Source organism: Larus michahellis, chromosome 1, assembly GCF_964199755.1.
Source record: "Larus michahellis chromosome 1, bLarMic1.1, whole genome shotgun sequence".
NCBI lineage: Eukaryota > Metazoa > Chordata > Aves > Charadriiformes > Laridae > Larus > Larus michahellis.
Window position 1 is genome coordinate 128,486,286 of NC_133896.1, and position 23,372 is coordinate 128,509,657.

Here is a 23,372-nt window from a genome sequence, read left to right on the forward strand (position 1 = left end):
TTTATCTTTTAGAATCTTTGGAAAATGCGTACTTCAAAACAATCTTTTTTACTACCATAGAATTTTCTCCCCACACACACTTTTTATTGCTTAGTTAATATTAGTTAATAGTTTCTATCTATGGTATACCATAGTACATCTCCTGACCCACGTCAGTGCAAATGCATACATAGCCGCTTGTTTGTTTGTACTTCTACAGGTGTTGGTGCTGTGCAGATATGCGCTGTGGTTAAAGTTTCATAATGGAAAATCTGACAGGCAGTGAACTAATCTGTGAGTCATATTTCGTAATAGCCTAAAGGTCTCTGATGTTCGACCTTCATTTGATACCCGTGCCATCGGGGAGTTATACATAACCCATCTGAAGAACATTCTTTATATAGATGACTGCATGCTGGCCTTTTATACCTGCAAGAATGGGCATTGCACTTACGGAACCAGGGGAGCCTTCTGTCTCCCTTTCCACCCCTCTCCGTGAGTCTATTTGCAGGACTGCGGAGGTGCACTGCAGGAAACTCACCTGATGAATGAGAACGGTGAAAATCTCTCTGCTTAGTTTCTCTGTAGAGCCTAGCTGAGAGGTAAGGAGAGGGGTGGGGAGCTGGTTTTGGACTCCACTCACCCTAGCCCTTCTGAAGGGATTTCTCATCAGTACAGCTCTGGTAATAAGAGTAGCAGTGGAACTACCAGTACTAACAGAGCTCTGCTGATTTTACCTGTGGAGGGCTCACTTCTGTTTAAGGCAGGCCAGACAGATAGAGAACAAGACATCCTTTTGGCAGGCCATCCCAAATGGGAGCGGAGTTGAGCCAGCATTAGCAATGCCAAGGTGTTTATAGGAAGACTTAATGTGGAGTGGGCTTGTCTAGAGAATCTGCCCCTTTATTTTCTAGCCAAAGGGTGAAAAAGCAACACATTGCTTATTAGGGTACCATAACATTGTTGTCTTTTGGGACTTCTCAAGTCCTTCCTGAAAGGCACTGAAGGATGTTGGCATTGCTGCTCTGTTCCCAAAGCTGAAATAAGGCAGACACGTGACTTCAGTAACTGCATCTGAAGTTTACATACTATGACTCATTGTAATAAAGAAACCTAAGCAAAATCCCAGTGTGTCATTAAAGCTGGAATATGTTTTCCATACTAAATTCTTTTAGGTTTGATTTGGCTTCTTTTTTTTACAGCTGTAGAATAGTGGAATATCTCAGGGATATTAACTCTTTGCCGTTGCAGGATAGAAAGTTCTGATCTTCATGAATGGACCCCATATAAAACACAGCAGAAGGTTATCTTGTCTTTTGGAACATTGAGGCACAACAACTTTTACAGCAGTGTCAAATGCTAGACAACAGTGAGAGCAGCTGGAAAGACAAATGGAAAGAAGAAAGCAGGGGAGAAGAGTTGCATCCCAAGCTTTAACTTAGGCTGCCTTTTTAAGAAACTGCCATTTCCAAATAACTATTTTATAATTGTGTCTTAAGATATCAGCAGGCACCATGAGTGATGTATGTGTAGCATGTGAGCTGACTGCTATATATGGAAAACTGCCTAGTGAGGGTCTGGCACAGTGGGAGGGGGAACACGCCCAGCCTGTCCGTAGGCACCAGTGGGGGGGTTAGTCATCCTGCTGAGTCAACAGGAGACACAAGCACCTCCAAAGGGTGCTTCTGCCTACGTGTCATCTAACGTTAGACAGCTAAAGTTAGGTGGTATGAGCCTATAATGATAGACTCATATGCCTGCTCATTTATGCATGAAATTCATCTTGCATGGGTGATCTGGATTACCAGATCCAAACCTCTTCATCTGGAGTAAAGCTGGTGTTGGACTGGGGAGGGGCTTGCAGTGGCTGTTTTTTAGGGCTCTCCTTGCAGCCCTTCTCAAGCAAATGCAGAAGGTGAGAAAAGACCAAACAAAGGTCCCGGTAGGATTCACGTTCATGCAAATCTAGCACCAGAAGCGGGGCAGCAGCGTTTGAATTCTGACAAGGAAGTTGCTAAAAGGGGGCTGGGAGAAGGGAAAGGATTACACAGCAGATATATCCACCCCTCTGTCAGCAGTTCTACCCCTTCACCCACCTCTGCCTTTCACCTGCACAGGAACTGATTCTTGGGTGGTATCGTAATGGTGTGAATTCTCACTTACCAGGACATGGTAGTAATTAATGCTCCTTATTCACACAGGTCTAGCTGTACAAGTTTCTGTCTAGTCAGTCACAAATTCCCAGGCATCTAGACTCTGTTCCAACAAACAGGAAGAGTTAGGGTTTTTCCATCTTCACAAATAACTTTCCACGAAGTCATCACCAAAAGTTGGATAAACACGCAGTTATCTTTGTCATGCTCCAGCTAGAATCAGAAAGTCAGAGGTTTTTTTCTGATGTGGTACTAATTGTATGTCTAGTACTGAGATAAATGTGGCAGAAGCAGTGTAGCTTAAACTCTAGCAGCTTTAGCTTTAGAGAATTTTCCATCCTATTCAACTGCTACCTTGTTCCTCCATCTCAGGTTACAGTCTTGTAGTGTCATCCTTATGGAAAGATTTTCATTGCTATCGTCTAGGGTCCCTGCAAGAAGAAGGCCTGGCTACACAAATCCCACTGGCAGGATAGGGCTGCTGAAACTAACGTAATGCAATAAAATGCATTATGGACTTGTACAACTCTTGTCTGAATATCTGAGGGGCTCCTCTCCCAGTTTGGCCTGCAGTACCCACTGAAGTCAGCGTACCATCTCCAGCAACTCATCCTGGCATTGGATCACAATATTCATAACAAACTTTTGTTTTAAAGTGCCAAGGCAGAGGAACTGTATTGTACGACTTTTCCACAACATGCTGCACTCTTGCTTTGGCTAAATATTTGTCTTTTAAAAAATATTTTTATTTTTTAAAAGTCCTCTTCATATCAGAAGAGAATTTATATTCTGTCTTTCCTCTTTTTATTGCAGTATTGTCTGTAATTAAACATTACCTTATAGAGCTATCATTACCTGACATTTTTCTCTCTTTTCCAAACAATTCCTGGAACTGAAAATTAATAAAAGAATATATACGTTTTCGGTTCTTTGTTTAGCTCCCCTGGCTTATTTTCAGCTTTGACAGTGCTTTTCAGGCTCTCGGTTTCACCACTTCCTCCGTATTTTCTGGTTCCCCGAGCTTGTGTGGAGCCTTTGATGCTGCAACAGGGCAAGGTAAAACACTGGAAAAAAAAGTAAAGTACTGTGACAAAAGGACAGGCATCACCCCAGGGATTCAGGTACTGAAATATCTCTAAAATTCTTCTGAAAAACTGACTAGTTGGGAGTTGACAGTATCCTTTTAAAAACAGTTTATGTTAAGAAATCCTGGTTAGTCTTATGAGCAAGTTTTGGCTGAGCACAAGTGCTAATGACTTTTTTGAAATGGAGAACATTTCTAAAGACAAAAATAGCAAGTACTGAAATCTCTCACAGTCATTATTTACAATTTCTGTGTGATCCCTTGTCCAGAATAATGAGTTCTTGCCATGTCAGCAGAACTTATAACTTTGTGGGTTTGTCTTTAATGCTGTAATTAAAACCAGGATGATTTTCATGGGCCCAGAATAATTTGTAATTCTTGGGAGAGCTCTGTCTTTTTTAAGTGGCCTTACGTAACATACAAGCTTCACTGATCTAAGCATGCAGACACTTTTTTTTTTATTCTCACTGATACTTTCATTAAGGAATCGTATACCTTTGGGGTTATTTCAGCCTAATATGCTTAGGTAAAAATATAATTTTCCCAGCCTTTCTCAAGATTTTGTAAGGTGTTTAAGTTATCTTTAAGTAAAACACTTCTTCTGCCAGCATGCCTTCAAATAGCTTGTCTCTCTTAGTCCTTCTGTAACAGTTGAAGACATGCACTTTAACAGTCCTTTCATACTGTCTTTCCTCCAGCACATTTTCCATTTTACTGTCCAGCCACTCATGACACAGGCTGGGGACCCTGCAGCATTCACAGAGCTGAGCAGCCTGAAGACCAAAACCTTCTTGTTCTTCTTAAATATGGGATCGTTATGTAGTGTAACCCCTAAAATCTGATCTCCTACTAGTTCTCCATATTTGCTGGAGGACTGCATGTTCCTTCTCATGCAACAAAAAGTTATTCTGGCATACACCCAACAGGGCAGACAATGCATTATAGCAATAGTCAGTAAGGGGGAGTTATTCAGGGATAGGTAGAGAGTTAGGTCCTCAAATGCCTTTTTTTTTTTCTTATTGGAACAGATAGCTTTTTTTGAAGTCTGAAGTTTCATTAACATGATTCCTCTATGGATAACTTGTCCTTTTAACTTGTCCATAAAGTTTTTATTCTTTTAATCAGGGAGTATTTCATGTAAGGTGTTTGAGTCTTGAACCTGCTTGTGCCTGGTAGTATTAATAACCCGGGGCAGAGAATGTTTATATAGTACTGAGCACCGTGACAGCACTTAGTAAATAATGAAATAAATCACAGTCTTTGTTTCTGTTTAAATACTGTGTTTGCCCTCTGTGGATACAGATCTTCTGGATCCTGCTCAACAACCTCATTTGGGTGAAACTGGATAACATGCCAATTTTATTCCAGCTCCTTTAACATACGGCACCCGTACGGAAAATGCACTGGCTAACAAAGAACTCAGAGTCCCCTGTCTAAAACTTTAAGAAAAAAAACAAAGTCCCTGGAACCTGCACTAAAAATATCCGCCAGGATTCTTAACTTTTATACAAATACAAAATTAAGGTAGAAAAGAAAAGAAGCGAATACATCCCCAAATCAACAATAACAGCACACAGGAACCGTTAGGGTTCAAATTCACTGCCCCGTTCCAAACTTCTAGATGGGCACTGAAAATACCAGGGCTAGGAAGTTACTCTTGCTGCTACGGAGGGGATGCCCAGGTATGTGACAGCCAACACAGAATTAGAGATGTGAAGAAACCCCACAGTAGTTAACTGTTTTAAAGCACAGAGCAGAGAGAAACTGGGAGGACAAGAGTTATTACGTTCTATGGACTTGGCCTTCCAGACCCGCAGGCAGGTGCGGAAGCTGGGGGTGACGTGTGCCATAGACAGGAGCTGTGTGTTTCCCTCCAGAACAGCCTGAAAGCTTTTCAGGAACCCCAGCACTTCAGATACATCTCAGAGAAATCATACCACGGTTGACTGTGCCTAGCTTGCATATGTTTTCAATAGAAACATTGGAAATCGTTTCAAGGTTGAGGCGTGTACATGTTAAGCTTCGAGTATAAGCTGAAGAACAAACAGAGCCATGCTGAATTGGTTCCTGGTACAGCCTGACAAAATACTCAAGTTGCCACCTAATCCCAAGTGATCCCATAAAAAACACCAGTATCTGTGTGATCTCCTGCCACCAAATCAGTCTTAAATTTGTGGGTGAGGTTACTACATTCCCAGTCTGATTTAATCTCTTTTCCATCAGGAACTGGCAAAGCTGAGAAATACTTTATGGCTAAATTCAGCATATTTTATGTGTTTGTGATATTCGCACTTTTCTGTTTTGAACATAAAACATAACTAAAGATAATCCCTATAAATGTGTAAACTCATCATATATTTATCATGGAATAATAATACTTATATTAATCAAAAGGTTTGTAACATTTCTCCATAACTTCATTACTGCAGAGTGAGCGGCACTAAGGAGCCTTGAGCTGACCCAGAAGACAGGAAAGGACAAAAGTCAACTCCAACAACCAGTGAATGAGGAGTTAAGGTACTACACACTGAAGCCTCTGCAAAAACAAACTAAAATGCGGAGTTAAAAACCTCTGCCGATTCTGGAACAGAAACTAAAGTCTGCTTCCACTACTGGGAAGCAATAGCAGCCAGGGGAAAATGGGAAGGGATCAAGAAACCGTGGGGTGGGAGAGAAAAGCTAAAAGACCATCAGGATGAAAGGTGAATTTGCCATCTTAGGTGTCATCACATGAAGGCTGCATGTCCCGTGACTCTTGATAGTCCCTCATAAGCTATTAAGTCCAGCAGAGGATTTCTTGGTTACAGTTACGCAGGATGCCAAGCTAGTCAATCTGGATGGTTTAGGAGATGCAGTTGGAGTTTCAGCACTGTCTGCTGCCTGCTTTGTGACAGTACTTGTAGCAGTAGTGAGTGAGTAGCAGCACGCTGGCAGCGCTGCGGTTGCAGGAAGAAGAGAGGTACCCATTTATCTTGATGGTTCAAACATGCCCCATGTCAGCAGTGAATTCTGCAGTTTGTGTTAATAGTAGGAGCACACAAGTGTGTCTGCGTGCCATGGGGGTGGCCAGCAGTCAGGCTGTCTAGGTGGATGGTAGTTGTGGGAGCACAGAAACGAGGAGCTGAACGCACTGTCTGAAGAGATACCTCTGTGGAAAGGAAAAAGGGAGATTCTGTTCTGCATGTCTGGGCTAGTGTGAATTCATCAGGCTCCGTGTTTGAATGAGAGCCAGGTATGGTGTACAAGTAACTCCTGTTTGCTGTGCCAGACCTAGATCCAAGTGTTGCTTTGTCAGGTTTTGTCCGACACATGTTCTGATTCCCTGCTGTGTAGCAACGCTGCTGGAGACTGGGTGTTAGCATTGGAAACCTGATGATCCAAACACAGAAGTATGAAGGCTGTATTGCGGCAACAGGGAGGAAGCGGGGACATGTAACCTTACCATGTATTTTATGGTGGTCAGAAGTTTCAGTTCATGTCGAAAGAATTTTTATTTGGGAAATTTCAAAGGATTAAATATAGACCATCTGCTCATGCTAGATGGCAGTGAGGCTTCGCAAGCAACCCGCTTCTCTGATAACAGTGCTTGTGGGGATATAAGGTCTTGTTTGTTTATTAATTAATTTTTCAGGACTGACATCTATCAGAGTCCAGCCGTACACCTCCACTGCCTCCCATTCCTGGGCAACGGTCCTCTCGGTGAGAATGCACAGCCAGCAGAAGTCCTCCAGCTGCCCCTGAATCCTTCCTCTTCTTCAGTCTCACTGGTTTTGGAGAACACAGGAGTGTTACACAAGGGGTCTTAGGGTGGTAAGATAAGCATTTGCTATTTGAGCCTCTGCCTTAAACTAACACATTGCCATGAATGAATAAGTTTCCAGTAGCAAGGAGCCAGGAACTGTACTCGATGGGAAGACTGCCAGCTCTTCTGTGATACTCGCCTCTCACTGGGGCATGAGCAAAGTCCCCCGGTATGGTATCTGTGAACGCTGCATCCCACTCACCCCTGATGCTGATGAGGAGGTCGAACAGAGCAAATGCACTCTATCCACAGATGATGCCAAGGTCCTTTTCTCAGTAGAAGAACAGCAGGTGAGCTTGGTGTTGAAGGCAGGGAGGGTGATGGTATCATCACTGAGAGATGAGAAGACAACGGGCAATTGAGATTGTTGCAATGCAAGTCCATTAAGGCCCCAACCCTGGGCTGTGAGATTTTTCCAGGCAGTGATGGCATTATGTGTCTTTGCTATTTCAAAGATCCATGTTTAAAGCCTAAACAAACAAACAAACAATTAAATAAAAAAATAAGCAGTAATTAAACAGAAAAGAAAATCCATAAGACAAAAAAGGGGTGCCAACAGGTAGCAGGGAAGGGAGAAAAACAACGTTTGGTCTAATTAGGTGACAAATGCATAAAGTTGCTAAGATGCAGTGGTTTTGCTGCAAAAAGACACTCCCATCTCAATTTGAGAAGGAGCGGAGGTAAACCGCAATGAACTCAGCGCACGTTCCCCCTCATGCTCTTAGCGCCAAGTGTGGTGTACCATATACGTACCGTTAGCCAAGCTCACACACCTGGAGTGCGCGTGTCACCACAGCCCAATGGTTACAAATGTTGTCACTCAAAGGAGAACAAGGAAATATGCGTAAAATGATCTTTTTGGAGGAAGGAGGAGAGGGGAGGAGGAGGAGGTGGCTGTAACTTGACAACCCCAGCTCAAATGACGTATCAACATTGCTCTAATCCCTCGCTTCCAGGAGATTTCAAGACAGCACGACAAATGTGAAATTTAGAGAACGTAGAGTAGTCTAAACCATGAAGCAGTCTTCAGCTTTCACTAGGACAGTACTGCTGCCCTGCTGTGGGATCACTGGGGCCCTCAGTGCACTAATAGCCCTGAGTCACCCCGAGGAGCCTGACCTGGAACTCCCCAACCCCGGCACCCACTGCCCAGGGAGCACCATGCCTGGGTCTGCACCGTCGTGCTGAGGGCACTGCTTGCCCCAGGGCTACCCGGGGCTCCCGGCTCATCCCACCACACGGAGCAGCCCGGCTCCTCCTGCTCCCTGACATACATCTGAGAGTAAAACCAAAACCAACTAAAAAGCATAGTCTCTATTTGTGAATGCTCTCATGCTTGCAAAGCAAAATTAAAATTAGTGCTATTGCAGGAATTATAATCCAAAAACAAATCTTGAAAGAAGGAAAATATATGCCTACAGCACCTGAATCAATGTCTCAGTGTATAATGTTACAGGCAGAGAGGTTGTACAAAATCTTTAGATATTTAACCACTTGTGTGTGTTCCTGTGGGGAGGGAAATGACAGATTAGTTTTCCTGTGGAGGATTCATTAGTATTCTGTCATTGGCGAGTCAGTATTTTTAGCTTAGTGAGCTCACCATCTATTGTGGCTTAGGCCTCAGAAGTTACCAATTCTGGTTAATGAATTAAAAGAAAAAAAAAAAATTGAGTGCGTTGGCAACTGTAGAGTGATTTTCCAAGATCTTTTATGAACCATCCTCCCTGCTTTGCTGGTTAGCAGTAAGTGCCTATTAACTCCATTTCAGGAAGGTGGTGATTAAACCAGGTCAAATGGAAGTGATTAGGTTGGATTACGCCTGTCATGGAAAAATTCACCGGAAGATCGAAGAGGGATCGCACGCACACAGATCCCAGCAAGTTCTGCTGAAAGGTACATGATTTTGCTTTTCTCCCTGCAAAACAGCTTTGGCCCACCCAGGGTCCCTCCAGATGCCTCAGACTCACTTGAATTGAATTGCTTTCATCTTGGAAGTTCCTCAGGACTGGTAAGGAAAGCAGTTGCCCCACTTGTGTGGCCCACTGCAGGTCTACATGTGCTGGGTTTTGCAAGTGTCCCTGAAGACACTGGAGTAAGCTACCTTTCCTCAGGTGGAAAATGGAAAAACCTCTGTATTCATTTCTGGTGCTGAAAGTGACTAAGGGAGACTAGTCAAGACTAGACTAAGGGAGACAAGGAAGACTAATACCATCTTTGTTGGGAGGGCAAACTCTGGAGAGCCACCAAGAGAGCCTTGAGACTGAGCTGAGATTTGGGAGGGCACAGGGTGCTTTGGATTGGCCCAACCCAGAGAGCACCCTCTCTCCCATGGGCCATGCGATGGGTCTGTGCGGAGCCCATGCAGTGAGGCCAGATTCAGCAGCGTGACCCTCAAACTTGCTGTGTGCTAGCAACAGGCTCCTGAGAGCCCGGGTCAGGTGGAGGGCTCTGGAGACCCAGATATTGTACCTACACGGGTAACCTGTGCAGGACTTGCACAGTGGTCCTGAGCTCTGGAGTAAAGCCTGGAGTAGACACGTACCCTGACCAGCCTCTCTCCCAGCACAGCCCCAATTTAAGGCCACCCTCCATTGTGTGATCCTGCCACAGAGAAGCAAATAATTTGGGACTGTCGCGATTACTAAAAAGATAAGTAGTATTTTATTGCGGGGACTGGTACACAGTTTCCTGTTGGGCAGCAGCCAAGGGGCTGCTTCCTCCTGGTAACATCTCTGAGTGCTCCCTGCGAGCCTGGCACTGCTACTCTATTTTACTGAGATTTTCAGCAGACACCGTGTCACCCACCCGTCTGTCATAGCCCTTCACTCTCGTGCCGTCAGAGAGCCACCCTGGGGAAATGGGGCTGAGACGTGTGTATGTGTACGAGCGTTGTGTATGTGCGTGCGCCTGTGCACACAGCTGTATTTGTTTTGCGTTGCATATAGAAGAAAACAGGATTATTTATGTCCAAATCATGATGTGTTCCCCAAGCAAAATATTTTCTGCTCTGATTTATGGCTCTCTTTAGGCCTTCCCTCAAGCATTGTTCTTGTATTTGAAGCCGGTCACATTTTTTCCATTTGGAAATGGAAATCTTAAATGCATATTTAATGAAAAAAAAAACCCAACAGTTACGTGGAGGGAGGAGGAGTTTCACTTCTCTATTTTCCCATTTTATGATTGTTTTCTTTCGCCTGTCTTTCCTTTTTCTCTTCCTCCTATTTTATCTCTGAAAAAGGAAGGAAAAACAGTATCTGGAGAAAAAACAGGAGCAATAGTTTTTTCTCATTTTTGGTTAAGAAATCAGAAAAATTCCAAAGGTTTTACCCAGAAAAAGTCCACATAAAAACTACCTGTCATTTTCTGATTAGCACTGTTGTACTATTGATAAAAAGTATCCAGCCAACAAACTTGTGTAAATTAAAAATGCCTGTGCGCTATAGGGAGCCAGCATTTCTTGGTAACTACAAAAGAAATGTTTTGGGGGTTTTGGTTTTGGTTTGTTGTTGTTTTTTTTTTTTTTACTTCATAGAGCTTTACAAAGCTTATGCAAGTGGCCTTAGAGCTGGGTTTTCTTTTTATCTCACAAATATCAAAAAACAGAGGTTCCCCCCAGCCCCAGCCTTCTTTTACTAAAGGACCTCTCGGAGGACCAACGAAATCAAATTAGCTTGGTAGGTTGCACTTAAAAGATACAGGAGAATGCAGATCTTTAACAAATTGAGCTTTTCTCCCATGTGTTTTTCAGGAGTTTTGATTTAAACAATCTCAGAAGACTTTTTACACGGTCTGAATAAAAAATTCTTTTAAAATCCTTTCCCCTTTACTCCATTTCTAATTCCCCTCAGTAGCTCAGGATTCCTTTCTGTTTGGAGGCATGAAATCCCCTCAGCTCTGTTGCCTACATGGCAAAAAGAGCAAGACCAAAGCAAGATATTATGAAAATAAGCAACCAGGAAAATAATGACACTTTATTTTTTATTAAAAAAGCTCATCCTTCATTATGCCATAAGGGTACAAAAAATACCAAAACGTGCACTTTTTTCCTCTCTTATGGGTCACATCTATCAAGCAAGAGAAAATCCTATGCTATTGTATTTGGTTTCTAAACTGGATGCACAAGTACCCTGGGCTGTAGCCTCCAGGGATGTTGTCACCAAACAAGCGCTGCCGCTAAAGTGTTGGTAGGAGGCCCATTAGGAAATGCAAAGAGAAAAACAATTTATTGGGGGGCTGGGTAGGAAAAGCAACTAAGAATTAAATCTGGAAGTACAGCTGGGTGCTCTTAAATTAGAAATCTTTAGGAGGACTCCCACACATCACTGTAGGACTGCACGTTTGCTAAAGAGTTCTTTGAGCTGTGCATTGCTGCAGATATGCTTCACCTCCTCCAGCTTTGCTATCCTTTTCTTGCTAAGCTTCTCTATGGCTGTAAGCCTCTCTCAGTTAACTCCCCAACCTCGCTCTGGGCAGCGTCTCACTGCTCTTCTGTCTCTCCTTCCAATTCTTTTAATTCCTCCGTAGAGTTTTGATCCCATATCTCAGCTGCTCAAGAGGAAAGAAAATTAGCTCAGTGGATTTCTCCCCTTCTCCGTCAGCTGCCCCTATTATTTATCTCGTTAAGAAAAAAAGCTTATCCAGATGTATAACTAAAACAACACATTTTTTCTTAGATATTTTCTTGCATCATTCTTCTCTGCAGGTAATTTTATTGTTGTTTTACAAGACAGGTAGAAAGTAATTTTCCCGCATACAGCCTTGAATCTGGTGGGTTGTCAATTTTTCACTGTTGCCAGCTGAAAACAGTTTTTCAGAACTCATGGTCATACTCCAAACTGAGAGGAGTAACACAGTATTTGAGCACTTCCTTGCAAGGACTAGTCCACAAAGGCTGTGTCCTGCAAAGACATGTATCTTAATGCATGTGTAACGCCCATATCTTAAGCACACATGGCTTACGTGCATGTAAGCAACCAGATTACCTCATCAGGTAGGTGGGCAGTTTTTCCAGGGTATTCGTTGAGTATATCGTTAGAGATGATGAAGGAAGAGAAGTAGCTCCTCTCTTACTTGACAATGTGCAAAGCAAATTTCTGGCTTCTCCAGAACACCTACAACAGTTACTGTGCAGACATTGAGGATGCTGTACCTTGGGAATTATTATTACCACGTTTAGTGGGAGGAAAAGAATAACCATCGATTTTTATTCCCTTCTCCGTTAAGGCTAAAATTAATCTTGGCTTGAAACTAAAATAAAGGAGAACTCTTGCACTCACTGTTCCAGAACAGCGAAGATCCTCGGAAATCAGGTGCTTTGGGGTAAAGGCCTCTAGAGGTCACCAGAACCTAATTAATAAGGCATTGCTAATCCCATCTGTGAAGTGTAAATTGCTTTGTTTTGATTGGGACTTTCCAGCTCTGCAGCTCTGGGTTTCCCCTCTCGCAAGGGATCCAGACTGTCCTTAGATGGAAAATAACAGAAAATGCTTGCAAACCCACATCCTCCGGGAGGGGCTTGGGCTCTGCAGAAGTCAGCTCCCTCTTAGGTAAGAAAGCAGAGTCACCCGACTGGCATCTTTTCCTCTGCGTGCACTTTCGATCTCATCTGCATGCCTCTGTGATAAAACCTGCCCTGGCACAGCTGGAGTCTCTTGTGCCTCACGGGCGATGTCTCTGCCACACCTTTGTAAGCCCAGTGAATGCCACATTGCGAAGTGAGAGGGCTGCCAGTTCTTTCTTTTATGCTGATGCACGAAAACGATAACCCAAAAGGGAGCTCAAACTGAGCATGCAGATTAGGTAATTGGTAAGGATTTTTCTATGTACATTTTTGCCTCGCAAATTATGATCTGCAAACACAGGAAACCCTGTTAAGACAAAGGTTTCCTTCCAAGTCACCCAGTGCTATATCTACAGGGAAGGTTTTGAGAAGAGCTACAATTTAATTATGATTAAGAGGTTGTCGTGAGGCCAGAGACCTCATCTGCTTCATGCAAGAACAGAAAGGAAAGCTCCAGTAATTTTCCTGGAGCTCCCTCCAGGGTTTAGGAATGAGACAGGCTGGGAAGGAGGGAGCTGGGTACAGTTGAGGGTGAACATTTATTTCAAGACAGCAAACAAAAGCTGGTCCTTTCAGGAGAAATTCCTCTGAAGAAAGCCAAGGTATTTATTTTGGGAGCAGTCACTGGAATGGAGGCCTGTGGTGTCTCAGCAGAGGGATTTTTGTCTCCTCTAAAATGCCAGAAGAGTTGAATACAGATGAGTGGCCTGTGCCTCTCCAGGATGCTGAGGGTGTAATGGAGAGGGGCTGCTATGAGGGGATTCTCACAAAGCACTCCTTTACTTTTAGATACAAGACACTGCAGGTCCAGGATGTTTCCTCAAAGTCCAGGGATTTTTTCTGGATGCACAGCTGGAGGTGAGGCTTTGCCCCTTCAACAGTCTGTGTGGTAGCTCCTTTCCGTGCCCCTTCCTTTGCCTCAGTGGCAGCAGGTGACTTGCACCCCTTGTGCCCTGCTCTGGGAGCAGCAGCCCGAGGTAAGAGGATCGCCCTGAGTGTGTTTGCTGGGGATTAGCAGGTATGTTATTTTTGCAGACTGGAGCTGTGACGCTGCAGCCTGGCTGGAGTCCGAGTGTCAGTTCCTAATCCCATGCAAAGCCCCAGGGAGGTCAGCAAGACCATGAACAGAGCTATGTGCCCACCTGAAGGAGGTCAGGATTATTTTCATTGTAGCATATCACTCTCAGAGAGGAAATGCTCATGTGAATCCTATGGCCGTCCTTTATTTTCTTGCTTTTCAAAAGATGAAAGGGAAGAGTTAGGGGCTTCCCTTCTTCTCAGTTCCCTTATCAAGGTGGGGTCCTAGAGAAACTTTGCTGTTTCTTCCCCCTCTCTAAACAGCAGTCTCTTCAGAATTTCTTGGTGGCTGCCATCTGTCACAAGCAGAACACCACCCCTTTTGCTATTTACAGCGCAATTAACCTTTAGCGAAATAGCCTGTGACTGTCATGAAAGGATTAATTAAGGCAACACACCCTTGACTTGTTCCCACCATGCAAGCAGTGTGCTGTGTTTGCAGCACGATACGCGGGACTCTGCCAAAACTCTTCTAGACTCAGGGGGGGATAGTTTTTATCCTTTCTGCATTATCCCAGCAAATTTGACAGCCACAGGGAGATGTGTGAGGAAGGGCTCCAACAGATACAGTCCTGTGGAAGTAGCTATGGTGATGTAAGACCTGGCCTTCCACAGCAGCGTGGGTGCTTCCCTGCTTCTGAATGTTCCTGCCCTGGGAGCAAGGATGTGGGGCCGTGCCTCGGCCACCTCAGCTGAGTGTTGTAGTTTAAGCAGCCAAAGAAGGAAGTCGCTGCCAAAATATCAGGCTGTGATATGCAGCAGCTGTGCTTTGGAAACATACCCTATTTTGCCTAGCACTGTTGGGACTTCCATCCAGATTTCTGTGCGCATGTCTAGGAGGCATAATGCTTCCCGAGAGCCTTAGACCTCTAGCCCTTGTACAGTGGAGCTGATCTGTGCAGATGTGCAGGACGTGCCCGGGTCATCTGGAGATCCCTGTGCTTGCCTCCAGACAACTGCCTCAGAGAACCCTCAGGCAGTTCCCCCAGCTCCAGCACAGCCTGAGTTCTGGTGGGAAAAGAAGCCTCGGTCAGGAAAATCCATCATGCTGGCCATGCCTCCATGCGGCTGTAACTCCTGGCAGAGAGGCAGGGTGGCCAATAAAGACAGTAACATCTTAAGCCAAAGCGGCTGTAGTCACCACAGTTGATGTCCTGAAGGCCAAAATCTCAGGACTCAAAACTGCACTAGAGAACAGCTGCTGTGCCGTGGTGCTGTTGGTAGGCAGTGCCAGGCGATACCTATATGGGTGGGTGATGCTTTTGGTGTGCTATCGGTAGCCCTATGTCTCACGCTGTATCATCCAGCATGGGCTTGTCCTGTTGTATCTCTGCCACTGCCCCACCTCCTCCTCGCATAGCAAAATCCCCTGCGGATGCGTTCTGGGGAGACAACATCAGGGAATGGGGGCTTAGTGAGGAGGGAAGCAGCCTCATTTCAAACCATAGCACTGCCTCCGCCTCCTAAAAGTTCAACAGAATAGTGATTGTTGGTAGTGCTCAACACTCGTATTTCTTCAGCACCAAGATTTGACTGGTATCACACATAGCAATACTGTTCTGACAAACCATAGACAGTATTTTTGATCACAATCAGGTGTAAACTACTTCCCTACATTTCTTCAGATCCACAATCCATGAGAAAGTACAGTTAAACAAAACATTTAACCTTATTGTGAGTTCAATCCGGGCTTGGCCAGGTCAGGTAATACAGTGCTGTTATTCCTTAATGATGCAAGAGTTCGGCTCGTGTTGTTTCTTATAGCAGGGGAAGTCGATTATAAACTTACATCATCACTGATGCAGTTCTGTCATCTACTTGCATGTCTTCTCTGATTCCCAAACTCCATCTTGGGAGGAGTTTGGGAATCAGAGCCTTGGGAGGCTTTCATGAAAGAGTGACCGGTGTAATTTGCTGGTTATATGGCCATTATTTGGAAATTCAGATAGTTCCTTAATGCTCTGCTTCTTGTCAGATTTAGTAGCAAAACCTAACAACGCTCCTGCCCCCACAACTGAAGTCAACAGGAACCATAAATCAAAGCCTCTAGATATTCACACACGGGGTATCAATGTAAACCAAAGTAAGTGGCAGTTCGTTGTAACACGTTGAGCGGTAATATATCAAACCGGGCTCAGGCTGAGAAGCTGGAACACTAGCTGTTTGTTGGAGGGACAGTAACCTCAGAGCCCTTAGTATTAGGATTTTGGTCTGTAATGAGGGATGTGACTTCCATTTGTCCTGGGAAGACTGATGTGGGAAAGGTTATCTATCAAGAAACGGCAGACACCTAGGTTCCCAGTTCAAGGCCAGGAGAACAATTGCGCATATGGGCCTACGCTGATGAGCTTTTCCTCATTTCCGAAGAGTCGATGTAAAGTCAAATAGTCCATCTCTAGAGAATTAGGTCATCAGCAGTGACCTCTTGGGGAAGAAGGGCCTCTGATGCTGAAAACCCAGTGGGCTGTTAAAGAAGTTAAGGCACTTTTCATTTCCCCTTCCAGGGCGTAGCACAAGTTGATTAGGAACACTAAGACGATTACCTCTGCTTTGTGTTCTCTCTCAATTATGCCCTAATTAATATCGATAAAAACCTGGCAAAGGCAGCTTAAAGCAGCTGCCGGGTTTTGTCTTCAGTCACTTCCTCACCTGAAATCCACAGCTGTTAAACTGCACAGTGCAAAAATCTCAGAAAAAAATATAATCAGTCAGGGAGCCTCTTCGGTCCGGCTAATTAAGAAAGGCTTTGGCATGACGGCTTATTTTAGGAATGGCTCTTGGCTGGGGGAACCTGGTTGTTTGCGGGAGGCCTCCAGGCAACGGGCTGTCAGCCCTCCCAGCTTTTAAACACCAACTGCCTCCAGAAAACCCCAAAGGAGGGGAGCAAGAGCCCTTTGACGGGAGTGCGGTGGTGGCACTTCCTCCACAGCCCGTCAGAGCTGCCTCAAACGATGTGACGAGCTACCGGAGAAGCTGGCGTCGCCGGCCGGCCGGCCTGCCCCAGGCCGGGCCACGGCGCCAGCCGGCAGGGCCCGGGGGGAACCGAGGACGCCCCGCCCGAGAGACCCCGCCCGCCCGGGGACGGGCCACGGCGCCCGGCGCCATCCGGGCGCGGCCCGGGGGGAACCGAGGACGCCCCGGCCGAGAAAGGCGCGGCCCGCCCGGGGACGGGCGGCCCCCGGAGCCGCCTCCCCACGCCTCTGGAACGGCCAGAGCTCGGTTGCCTGGCAACGGCGCGGCGTGACGTCACGCCCGCGCGACAGCCGCCTGCCCGCCCCGCGCCGGAAGGGCCTTGGCGCGGCGGTGACGTCGGCGCTTCCTTCTTTCCCAGCGAGGCCCTAGTCGAGGTAGGAGCGCGGTTGGTGCCTTCCCGCATCCGCTGCCATCCGGCCCTTGTCTGTGGCTGCCGGTGCCGCCCGCTACGGCTCTGCCCTGCGCGGAGGGACCGGAGGCCCGGACCCGGACCCGGACCCGGACCCGGACCCGGCCCTGGGCCTGGTGCAGCCGTCCCGGGCCTGGTGCTCTGGGCCTGGTGCGGCCGGGCCGGGCAGGGTGTCAGCGGCTAAGGGGGAGGGGTGCCCTGTCTGACGCCACCGCCACTGCTAACGTCGGGTGTCGGGTCTCTGCCCGCAGGACGCCATGGGCCGCGTTATCCGAGGCCAGAGGAAGGGCGCGGGCTCCGTCTTCCGCGCCCACGTGAAGCATAGGAAGGGCCCGGCCAAGCTCCGCGCCGTCGACTTCGCCGAGAGGCACGGATACATCAAGGGTATCGTCAAGGTAAGGGCGGGCCCTGCGCGGCCGGGCTGCTAGGGGTCCGTGGCGGGAAGGGCCCTCAACGGCCTTGTCCCGCAGTGTCGGGCGCCCTGGGACACGCGTGCCTCCTCACCTCGCTTTGTGAGGGGTCTAAGGGCCTGTCAGCAGCGCTCACAGCCATTTGACTGTTCCTTGTTCAGGCTTCTCGTTTTTTTGTTAAATAAGTCATGTTGCTTAAATTAGGGCATGTTCCGGGCTGAGGGGTAGGGTTGTTCAGCACGGAGAAGAGAAGGCTCGGGAAAGACCTTACAGTGGCCTTCCAGTACTTCAAGGGAGCCAACAGGAGAGATGGGGACAAACTTTTTAGGAGGGCCTGTTGTGATTGGACAAGGGGTAATAGCTTTAAGCTAAAAGAGGGAAGATTTAGACTAGATACAAGGAAGGAATTTTTTACTCTGAGGGTGGTAAAACACTGGAACAGGTTGCCAAGAGAACTGGTAGATGCCCCATCCCTGGATGCGTTCAAGGTCAGGTTGTTTGGGGCTCTGAGCAACCTGATCTAGTTAAAGATGTTCCTGCTCATTGTATACAGCAGCACATAGACAGCAGTATGCTTTTCTGTTAGACCTTTGCTAACGTAGAAATATCAGCGTGCTTTTATATCACCTACAAACTCTCTGTACCTCATGAAACATGGGTGGGGAGAGATGTCTGCATAGTTGAATGCATCTCTTAAAAAAAAAAAAAAAATGAATTTTTATAAACACTAAGTAGTATCCATCATCTTACTCCTGAGCAGTGGGGGCAAGGCAGTACTTTTATTTGGTGTCTGGTACAGTGTTTCAGGTGTGCTCTAGGTATTTTTTTAGGGTGTCAGTGACTTAGATTGCAAATAGTGGCACTGGCTACCCATCTGGATGCCCTGAACATCTAGCTGTCTCTTCAGCCATTTAGTGCACGGTCGTCTTCAGGCTGTAGAAAGAACTTTCTTCACACTCACCGTAACTGAGTATAATGATAAAAAGTAAGTAGGTAGCTTTGACTTAAACGTATGTAATAAATAGGGGGGGTTGGGGGTGGGGAAGGGTTGCTCCACGGGGTCGAAAACAGCAGAAAAAACATTAATACTGGACACTAACAACATCTGAGTTTTCCTAGAAAATAGACACATCTTAAAAAGCTTTAATTGCTTGACTGTAATTAAATAGATGGCTGTGTATTGAAATCTCAGTGTACTTCAGGAACAGAATAGACATTTTTTCAGTCTGTGCTCCTTCATTTAGGGGCTTATATGACTTCAGTGTACTTAATATCAGAAGGTCAGAAACACGTCCATTTTAAGAAAACACTTGGAGAAATTGCTGCTTGCATCCAGCTTTGCCTTTGCGCAAAGGTGATTGGGCAACTACTGAAAGTGAATTTCTTAGTATGGAGGTTGTATTCTTCCAAGTGTGAATCCTCAACTTGCTCATGTCACGAGAAATCAAGATCCCTCTGAGAAGGGGGGTTTCTAAGGAGAATTACCTCAATAGTAATCATCTCCAGTTTTTCTAGTTCTTGGATTTCTACAGAACCTGTGGTAAATGCTGTAACCTGTTCTAAAGCACATCTGTGTTCCAACAGGACATCATCCATGATCCTGGCCGAGGCGCTCCCCTTGCCAAGATTGCCTTCCGTGACCCGTACAGGTTTAAGAAAAGAACTGAGCTGTTCATTGCCGCTGAGGGTATTCATACTGGTCAGTTCGTTTACTGCGGCAAGAAAGGTGAGTTCAGACGGGAAGTGTGTTGCCTGGGTAGTTTCAGAACACTAAAGCAGATGTCATCTGAATACATGAAGCCCGGTATGTTTAAGTGCAGTTGCAAGCCATCACAAAGCAGTAGCTTCAAGCAAATGTAGCTTTCCTTCTCCTCACACAGCCTGCTTTGATGAACAAGCCTAACCACAGTTCTTGTCGAGTGTTTGGGTTGTTCTGTCTAGAGTCCCGCTTTGCCTACCTTTCTGTTACACTGAACGCGAAGCTTGTGTTTCAAGTCGAACAATAAAAAGTGCCCCTGCCTGTTGCTGCTGAAGTGTTTATGCGGTGCCCTCCTCCTGTGCACAAAGGCCCATACTAGGTAGAACTGTAATTCAGGTACAGGAGCCTGAATGAAGCTGTTGATGCTCCGATTGCTCTTTGCAGCTCAGCTGAACATTGGCAATGTTCTACCTGTTGGCACCATGCCGGAAGGCACCATCGTGTGCTGCCTCGAGGAGAAACCTGGTGACCGTGGAAAGCTGGCCCGTGCTTCTGGAAACTACGCCACTGTTATCTCTCACAACCCTGAAACAAAGAAAACCAGAGTGAAGCTGCCTTCTGGCTCCAAGAAAGTGATTTCTTCTGCAAACAGAGCTGTTGTTGGTAAGGAGTGACAACTATGAACTTGTCACTGAGTTTACAGACTGCTAAGCAAGCTTTCAAACAGGGCCCTAGTTCCCAATATTGTCTAGAAAATAGCATAATTTACAGTCTGGACCCAGGATTATGCACAGGCACGGTCTGTGCACAGGTACCTAACTTGTATATTACACCTGTGTTACTTTCGGCATAGGGAACTTAAACTTGGAGGTAGTTTGACCTAGCGGGAGGACAGAAAAAAAAGATGCTTATTGTCCTCAAACTATGATGGAATTGCTCAGCCTGTAAAACCTGCAGGCCTTGGGGAAGAACTTCTGCAGAAAATGGCATTGGTGGTTTCCTGCGTCTGATACGGAGACTGAGCCTGTGGCGGTAGTGCTGGAGGTGTCCTCAGTTGGGTGAAGTATTCTGGAAGGTCTGACAAGGAAGGAAAAGACCATTGTCAAAACGCAGAGGTTTTACCAGGTTTGTTGTACGCTTGACTGGCAGCTGAGGTGGCTGCTGTACGCAGTCAGCAAGTGACACAGAATGACAGAACGATAGGGGTCGGAAGGGGTTGGAACTCGCCTGCCTCTGCATAGAAGACCCCAAAGTGAGTAATCTGTGGTCTGTTACTCGAGTAAAGTTGACTAAATAAATCATGAAACAACTAGGCATTAAACTTCAAAGGACTTGAAAGTCCCGTTAGCTCTTTCAATTCATACTATTGCTAATGTTACCCAAGAAATTTTAGCAATAAAACTGGTAATGCTTTAGAAAGTGTTAAACGCAATCCTCTATGTATGGATTGAAAAATGATAATTAAAGTATGCGTCCCCTTGCAGACCAGTTAATGTGTGGCTGGTAGCTTGAGTCTGATCTCGCTGTTAGCACTGGCTGGAAAATACTAGTGTGAATACACAGTTGGGGCTGTTTGGGATTGGTCTTTAGAAGCTTATTCCTAGAACTTGAATATTATTAGGAATTAGTCTTGTTCTTTAAACGCTTTGTTTTGCACTCATCTGTTACATTTGTGTGTTACCATTCCTGATATTTTTTTTTCAGGAATTGTTGCTGGTGGGGGTCGTATCGACAAGCCCATCCTGAAGGCTGGCCGGGCCTATCACAAGTACAAGGCGAAGAGAAACTGCTGGCCGCGTGTCCGTGGTGTGGCCATGAATGTGAGTCCATTTTCAATTACAGTTTCCGCTCTCCTTTTTTATGGTTTAGAAAGGATTTGTTAGATACGGGGAGGAGTCTGGCATGTATCTGGAAAGAGAGCTTCACACACTATCCTGTAATTGCACACTTAATCAGGGTAGTTAGCAGCCCTTGATAGTTACTGCATTGTATGAAAAATGAAGCGGTTAAATTGTTTGTTCTCTTAAATCAGTTTATTGCTGCTAACCGTCATTACTCATTTCTGTTGTTAATTATATTGATGACATGCTTTCCTTTTCCACAGCCTGTAGAACATCCCTTTGGTGGTGGTAACCATCAGCACATCGGGAAGCCTTCAACCATCAGGAGAGATGCTCCTGCTGGACGCAAAGTTGGTCTCATTGCTGCGCGTCGTACGGGTCGACTGCGTGGAACAAAGACTGTGCAGGAAAAGGAGAACTAAAGACCCAGCATGGAGTTCACAGAATAAATTTCTAAAACACAGCTTGTGTGAAATTCGAGTTATCTGTTGCTGAAGTGCGGCTGAAATAGGGGTAGTGTTCAACTTCAGCAGGGGCAGTTGTGAGTGGAGATGGTTTTTTCCCTCCCCGCCTTGAAGAGCAGGAATTCTTCCAGCTGGCATTTTCAGTCTGTAAGCAGGTACCGCAGGCTGGCATAACACTTGGTGTTCATGCTCTTGCGCCCAGGTGTGACGTTGACACTGGCCCAGTGGGGTCGCTTAGGCCTGACAAAGCAGTACAGGCTGATCGGGTAATCCCTTGGTTACCCAATTTAACCTATGAATCTAGCTGAAATGGTTAAAGGGTGCTTGGTTTTCTAAGTTCCTCAGCTCCAAGATAAAAATGGAAAACCATTATCTCCTGTGGAGGAAAAGCTTGTGAGTAATAAAAGTCCTTCCAGAGGAAGTGTTTCAGCTCTTATTGGCATCAACTTTGGACCTCCTTGTTGAACCATCAAGCCTCAACCAAATCAAAACTACAAACCCAGAAGTTTATGCTCGCACCCACTGCCACCTTTACTCCATGTTTGGAAAGGGCAAACAGCTTCACAGTTCTCCTTTGCAGGCAGAGTGGGGTCCAGCTTGTCATGACGGGATAGTCTAAAGCCAGAACTCCTGTGTTCATGTTCTGCAGCCCCTCTGGCTTTGCTGGTGACACACAATGGCGTTGGCGCCATGGTGGTACCACCACTCCCTCCCTATCTCAGCACAGCCTTCTCGCCTGCCTCCCTCTGCCAGCGGTACTCAGGTCTTGGGTGCTCCCTGGCAAAATGAACTGACGTAGAATAGTAGAGTTGGAAGGGACCTTAAAGATTTAAGTCCGACCCCTGCTGCCATGGGTAGGGACACCTTCCACTAGACCAGGTTGCTCAAAGGTCCATCCAGCCTGGCCTTGAATGCTTCCAGGCGTGAGGATGACATCCAGGGACAAGTATGCTCTCTGCCAGCACAGCGCCCAGTCCTACTCTGCTGTCTTGTCTTCAGCCAGGGTCGTCACTGCTGCAAGCTCGGGCAGAGGGAAGTGGTCAGGTCCGGGTTCTTATGGCTGACCCACTTGATGTTCTTCAGTCATAGTCAGTCTGTTGCAATCAGCTCCTGCATAGCTGGAAGTGGCTACCAGACTAGACGGTGGATTCCTCTGTGGGCTCGATGTTCCCAAACAGTAAAGCAATGATCCTTTGGGAGACATGACAAGGTATATGGAACGCAAAAGCATATTTGCTCTTCCGAGAAAAGAAATTCTTTCCCTTAAGGTTCAGGGTAGTTCCATGTATTCCATACCACAATCGAAATAGTGCTGCTGATCCCAAAGTGCCTGTGTCAGACCTTCACCTACAAGTATGACTACATGACGAGAAAGGCACCAGACCACATTTAGGAAAAACCTAAAAAGCAATGTCAAGTTTTGTTTCTGTTTATTTACCCCAATACCATCAACATCTGCGAAAGTTCGTGCCTCATGTTTTTGCCATGAGGTCAGAAGCTCTTGCTTATGTGCCCATATTCTCCTGCCGTGGATCTAAATTTAACACTCGTTCTCCCAAACAATATCGGAAGAAGAGCAGTTAAAGTATTTAATGTTCAAATGACTACCTTGACAAGCGCCAAGTTAAGAAAGATTTCACAATACGGCAAATACAGTAGAAGTTTCCTCACACGACAGCTGTACTCTCGGGCTGTTGGTACAAAGAACTTCCAGAACAACTTCTGTTAAATGCACCTAAATGATACACAGAAACCATGGCTTCCAATCACGCTTGGATTTGTTGACTCCATATATTTTCTAGGGAAGGGGGAGACTTTTACTGACAATCCTTGCCAGATTTGTTGCTGATGCCAGGCTCTGAGAGGTAGCCCACAGACTGCCAGGTGTCCACAGCCAGCGGCTGGAATATGGGTGTGCGAA

At 45.9% G+C, this 23,372-nt stretch overlaps 1 protein-coding gene and 1 long non-coding RNA gene across 3 annotated transcripts; both read left to right on the forward strand.

Annotated features, from left to right (window-relative positions):
• The first annotated feature begins 404 nt into the window (after window positions 1-404).
• Window positions 405-11,225, forward strand: LOC141749721 (uncharacterized). Of its 2 annotated transcripts, none has more exons than XR_012589468.1 (4): window positions 405-581; window positions 5,646-5,733; window positions 6,848-7,308; window positions 8,787-11,225. It is a non-coding gene; the product is annotated as an uncharacterized LOC141749721 (long non-coding RNA). The 2 variants fall into 2 exon arrangements; XR_012589469.1 differs by having other exon boundaries at window positions 432-581; window positions 6,848-7,026; window positions 8,787-8,911.
• A 5,547-nt stretch (window positions 11,226-16,772) lies between these two features.
• On the forward strand, window positions 16,773-21,450 carry RPL8 (ribosomal protein L8). The gene is made up of 6 exons (XM_074603751.1): window positions 16,773-17,002; window positions 17,289-17,432; window positions 19,032-19,173; window positions 19,591-19,809; window positions 20,851-20,966; window positions 21,251-21,450. The coding sequence occupies exons 2-6, from the start codon at window positions 17,295-17,297 to the stop codon at window positions 21,407-21,409; spliced, it is 774 nt and encodes a 257-aa protein (XP_074459852.1). The 5' UTR covers window positions 16,773-17,002; window positions 17,289-17,294; the 3' UTR covers window positions 21,410-21,450.
• The last annotated feature ends 1,922 nt before the right edge of the window (window positions 21,451-23,372 follow it).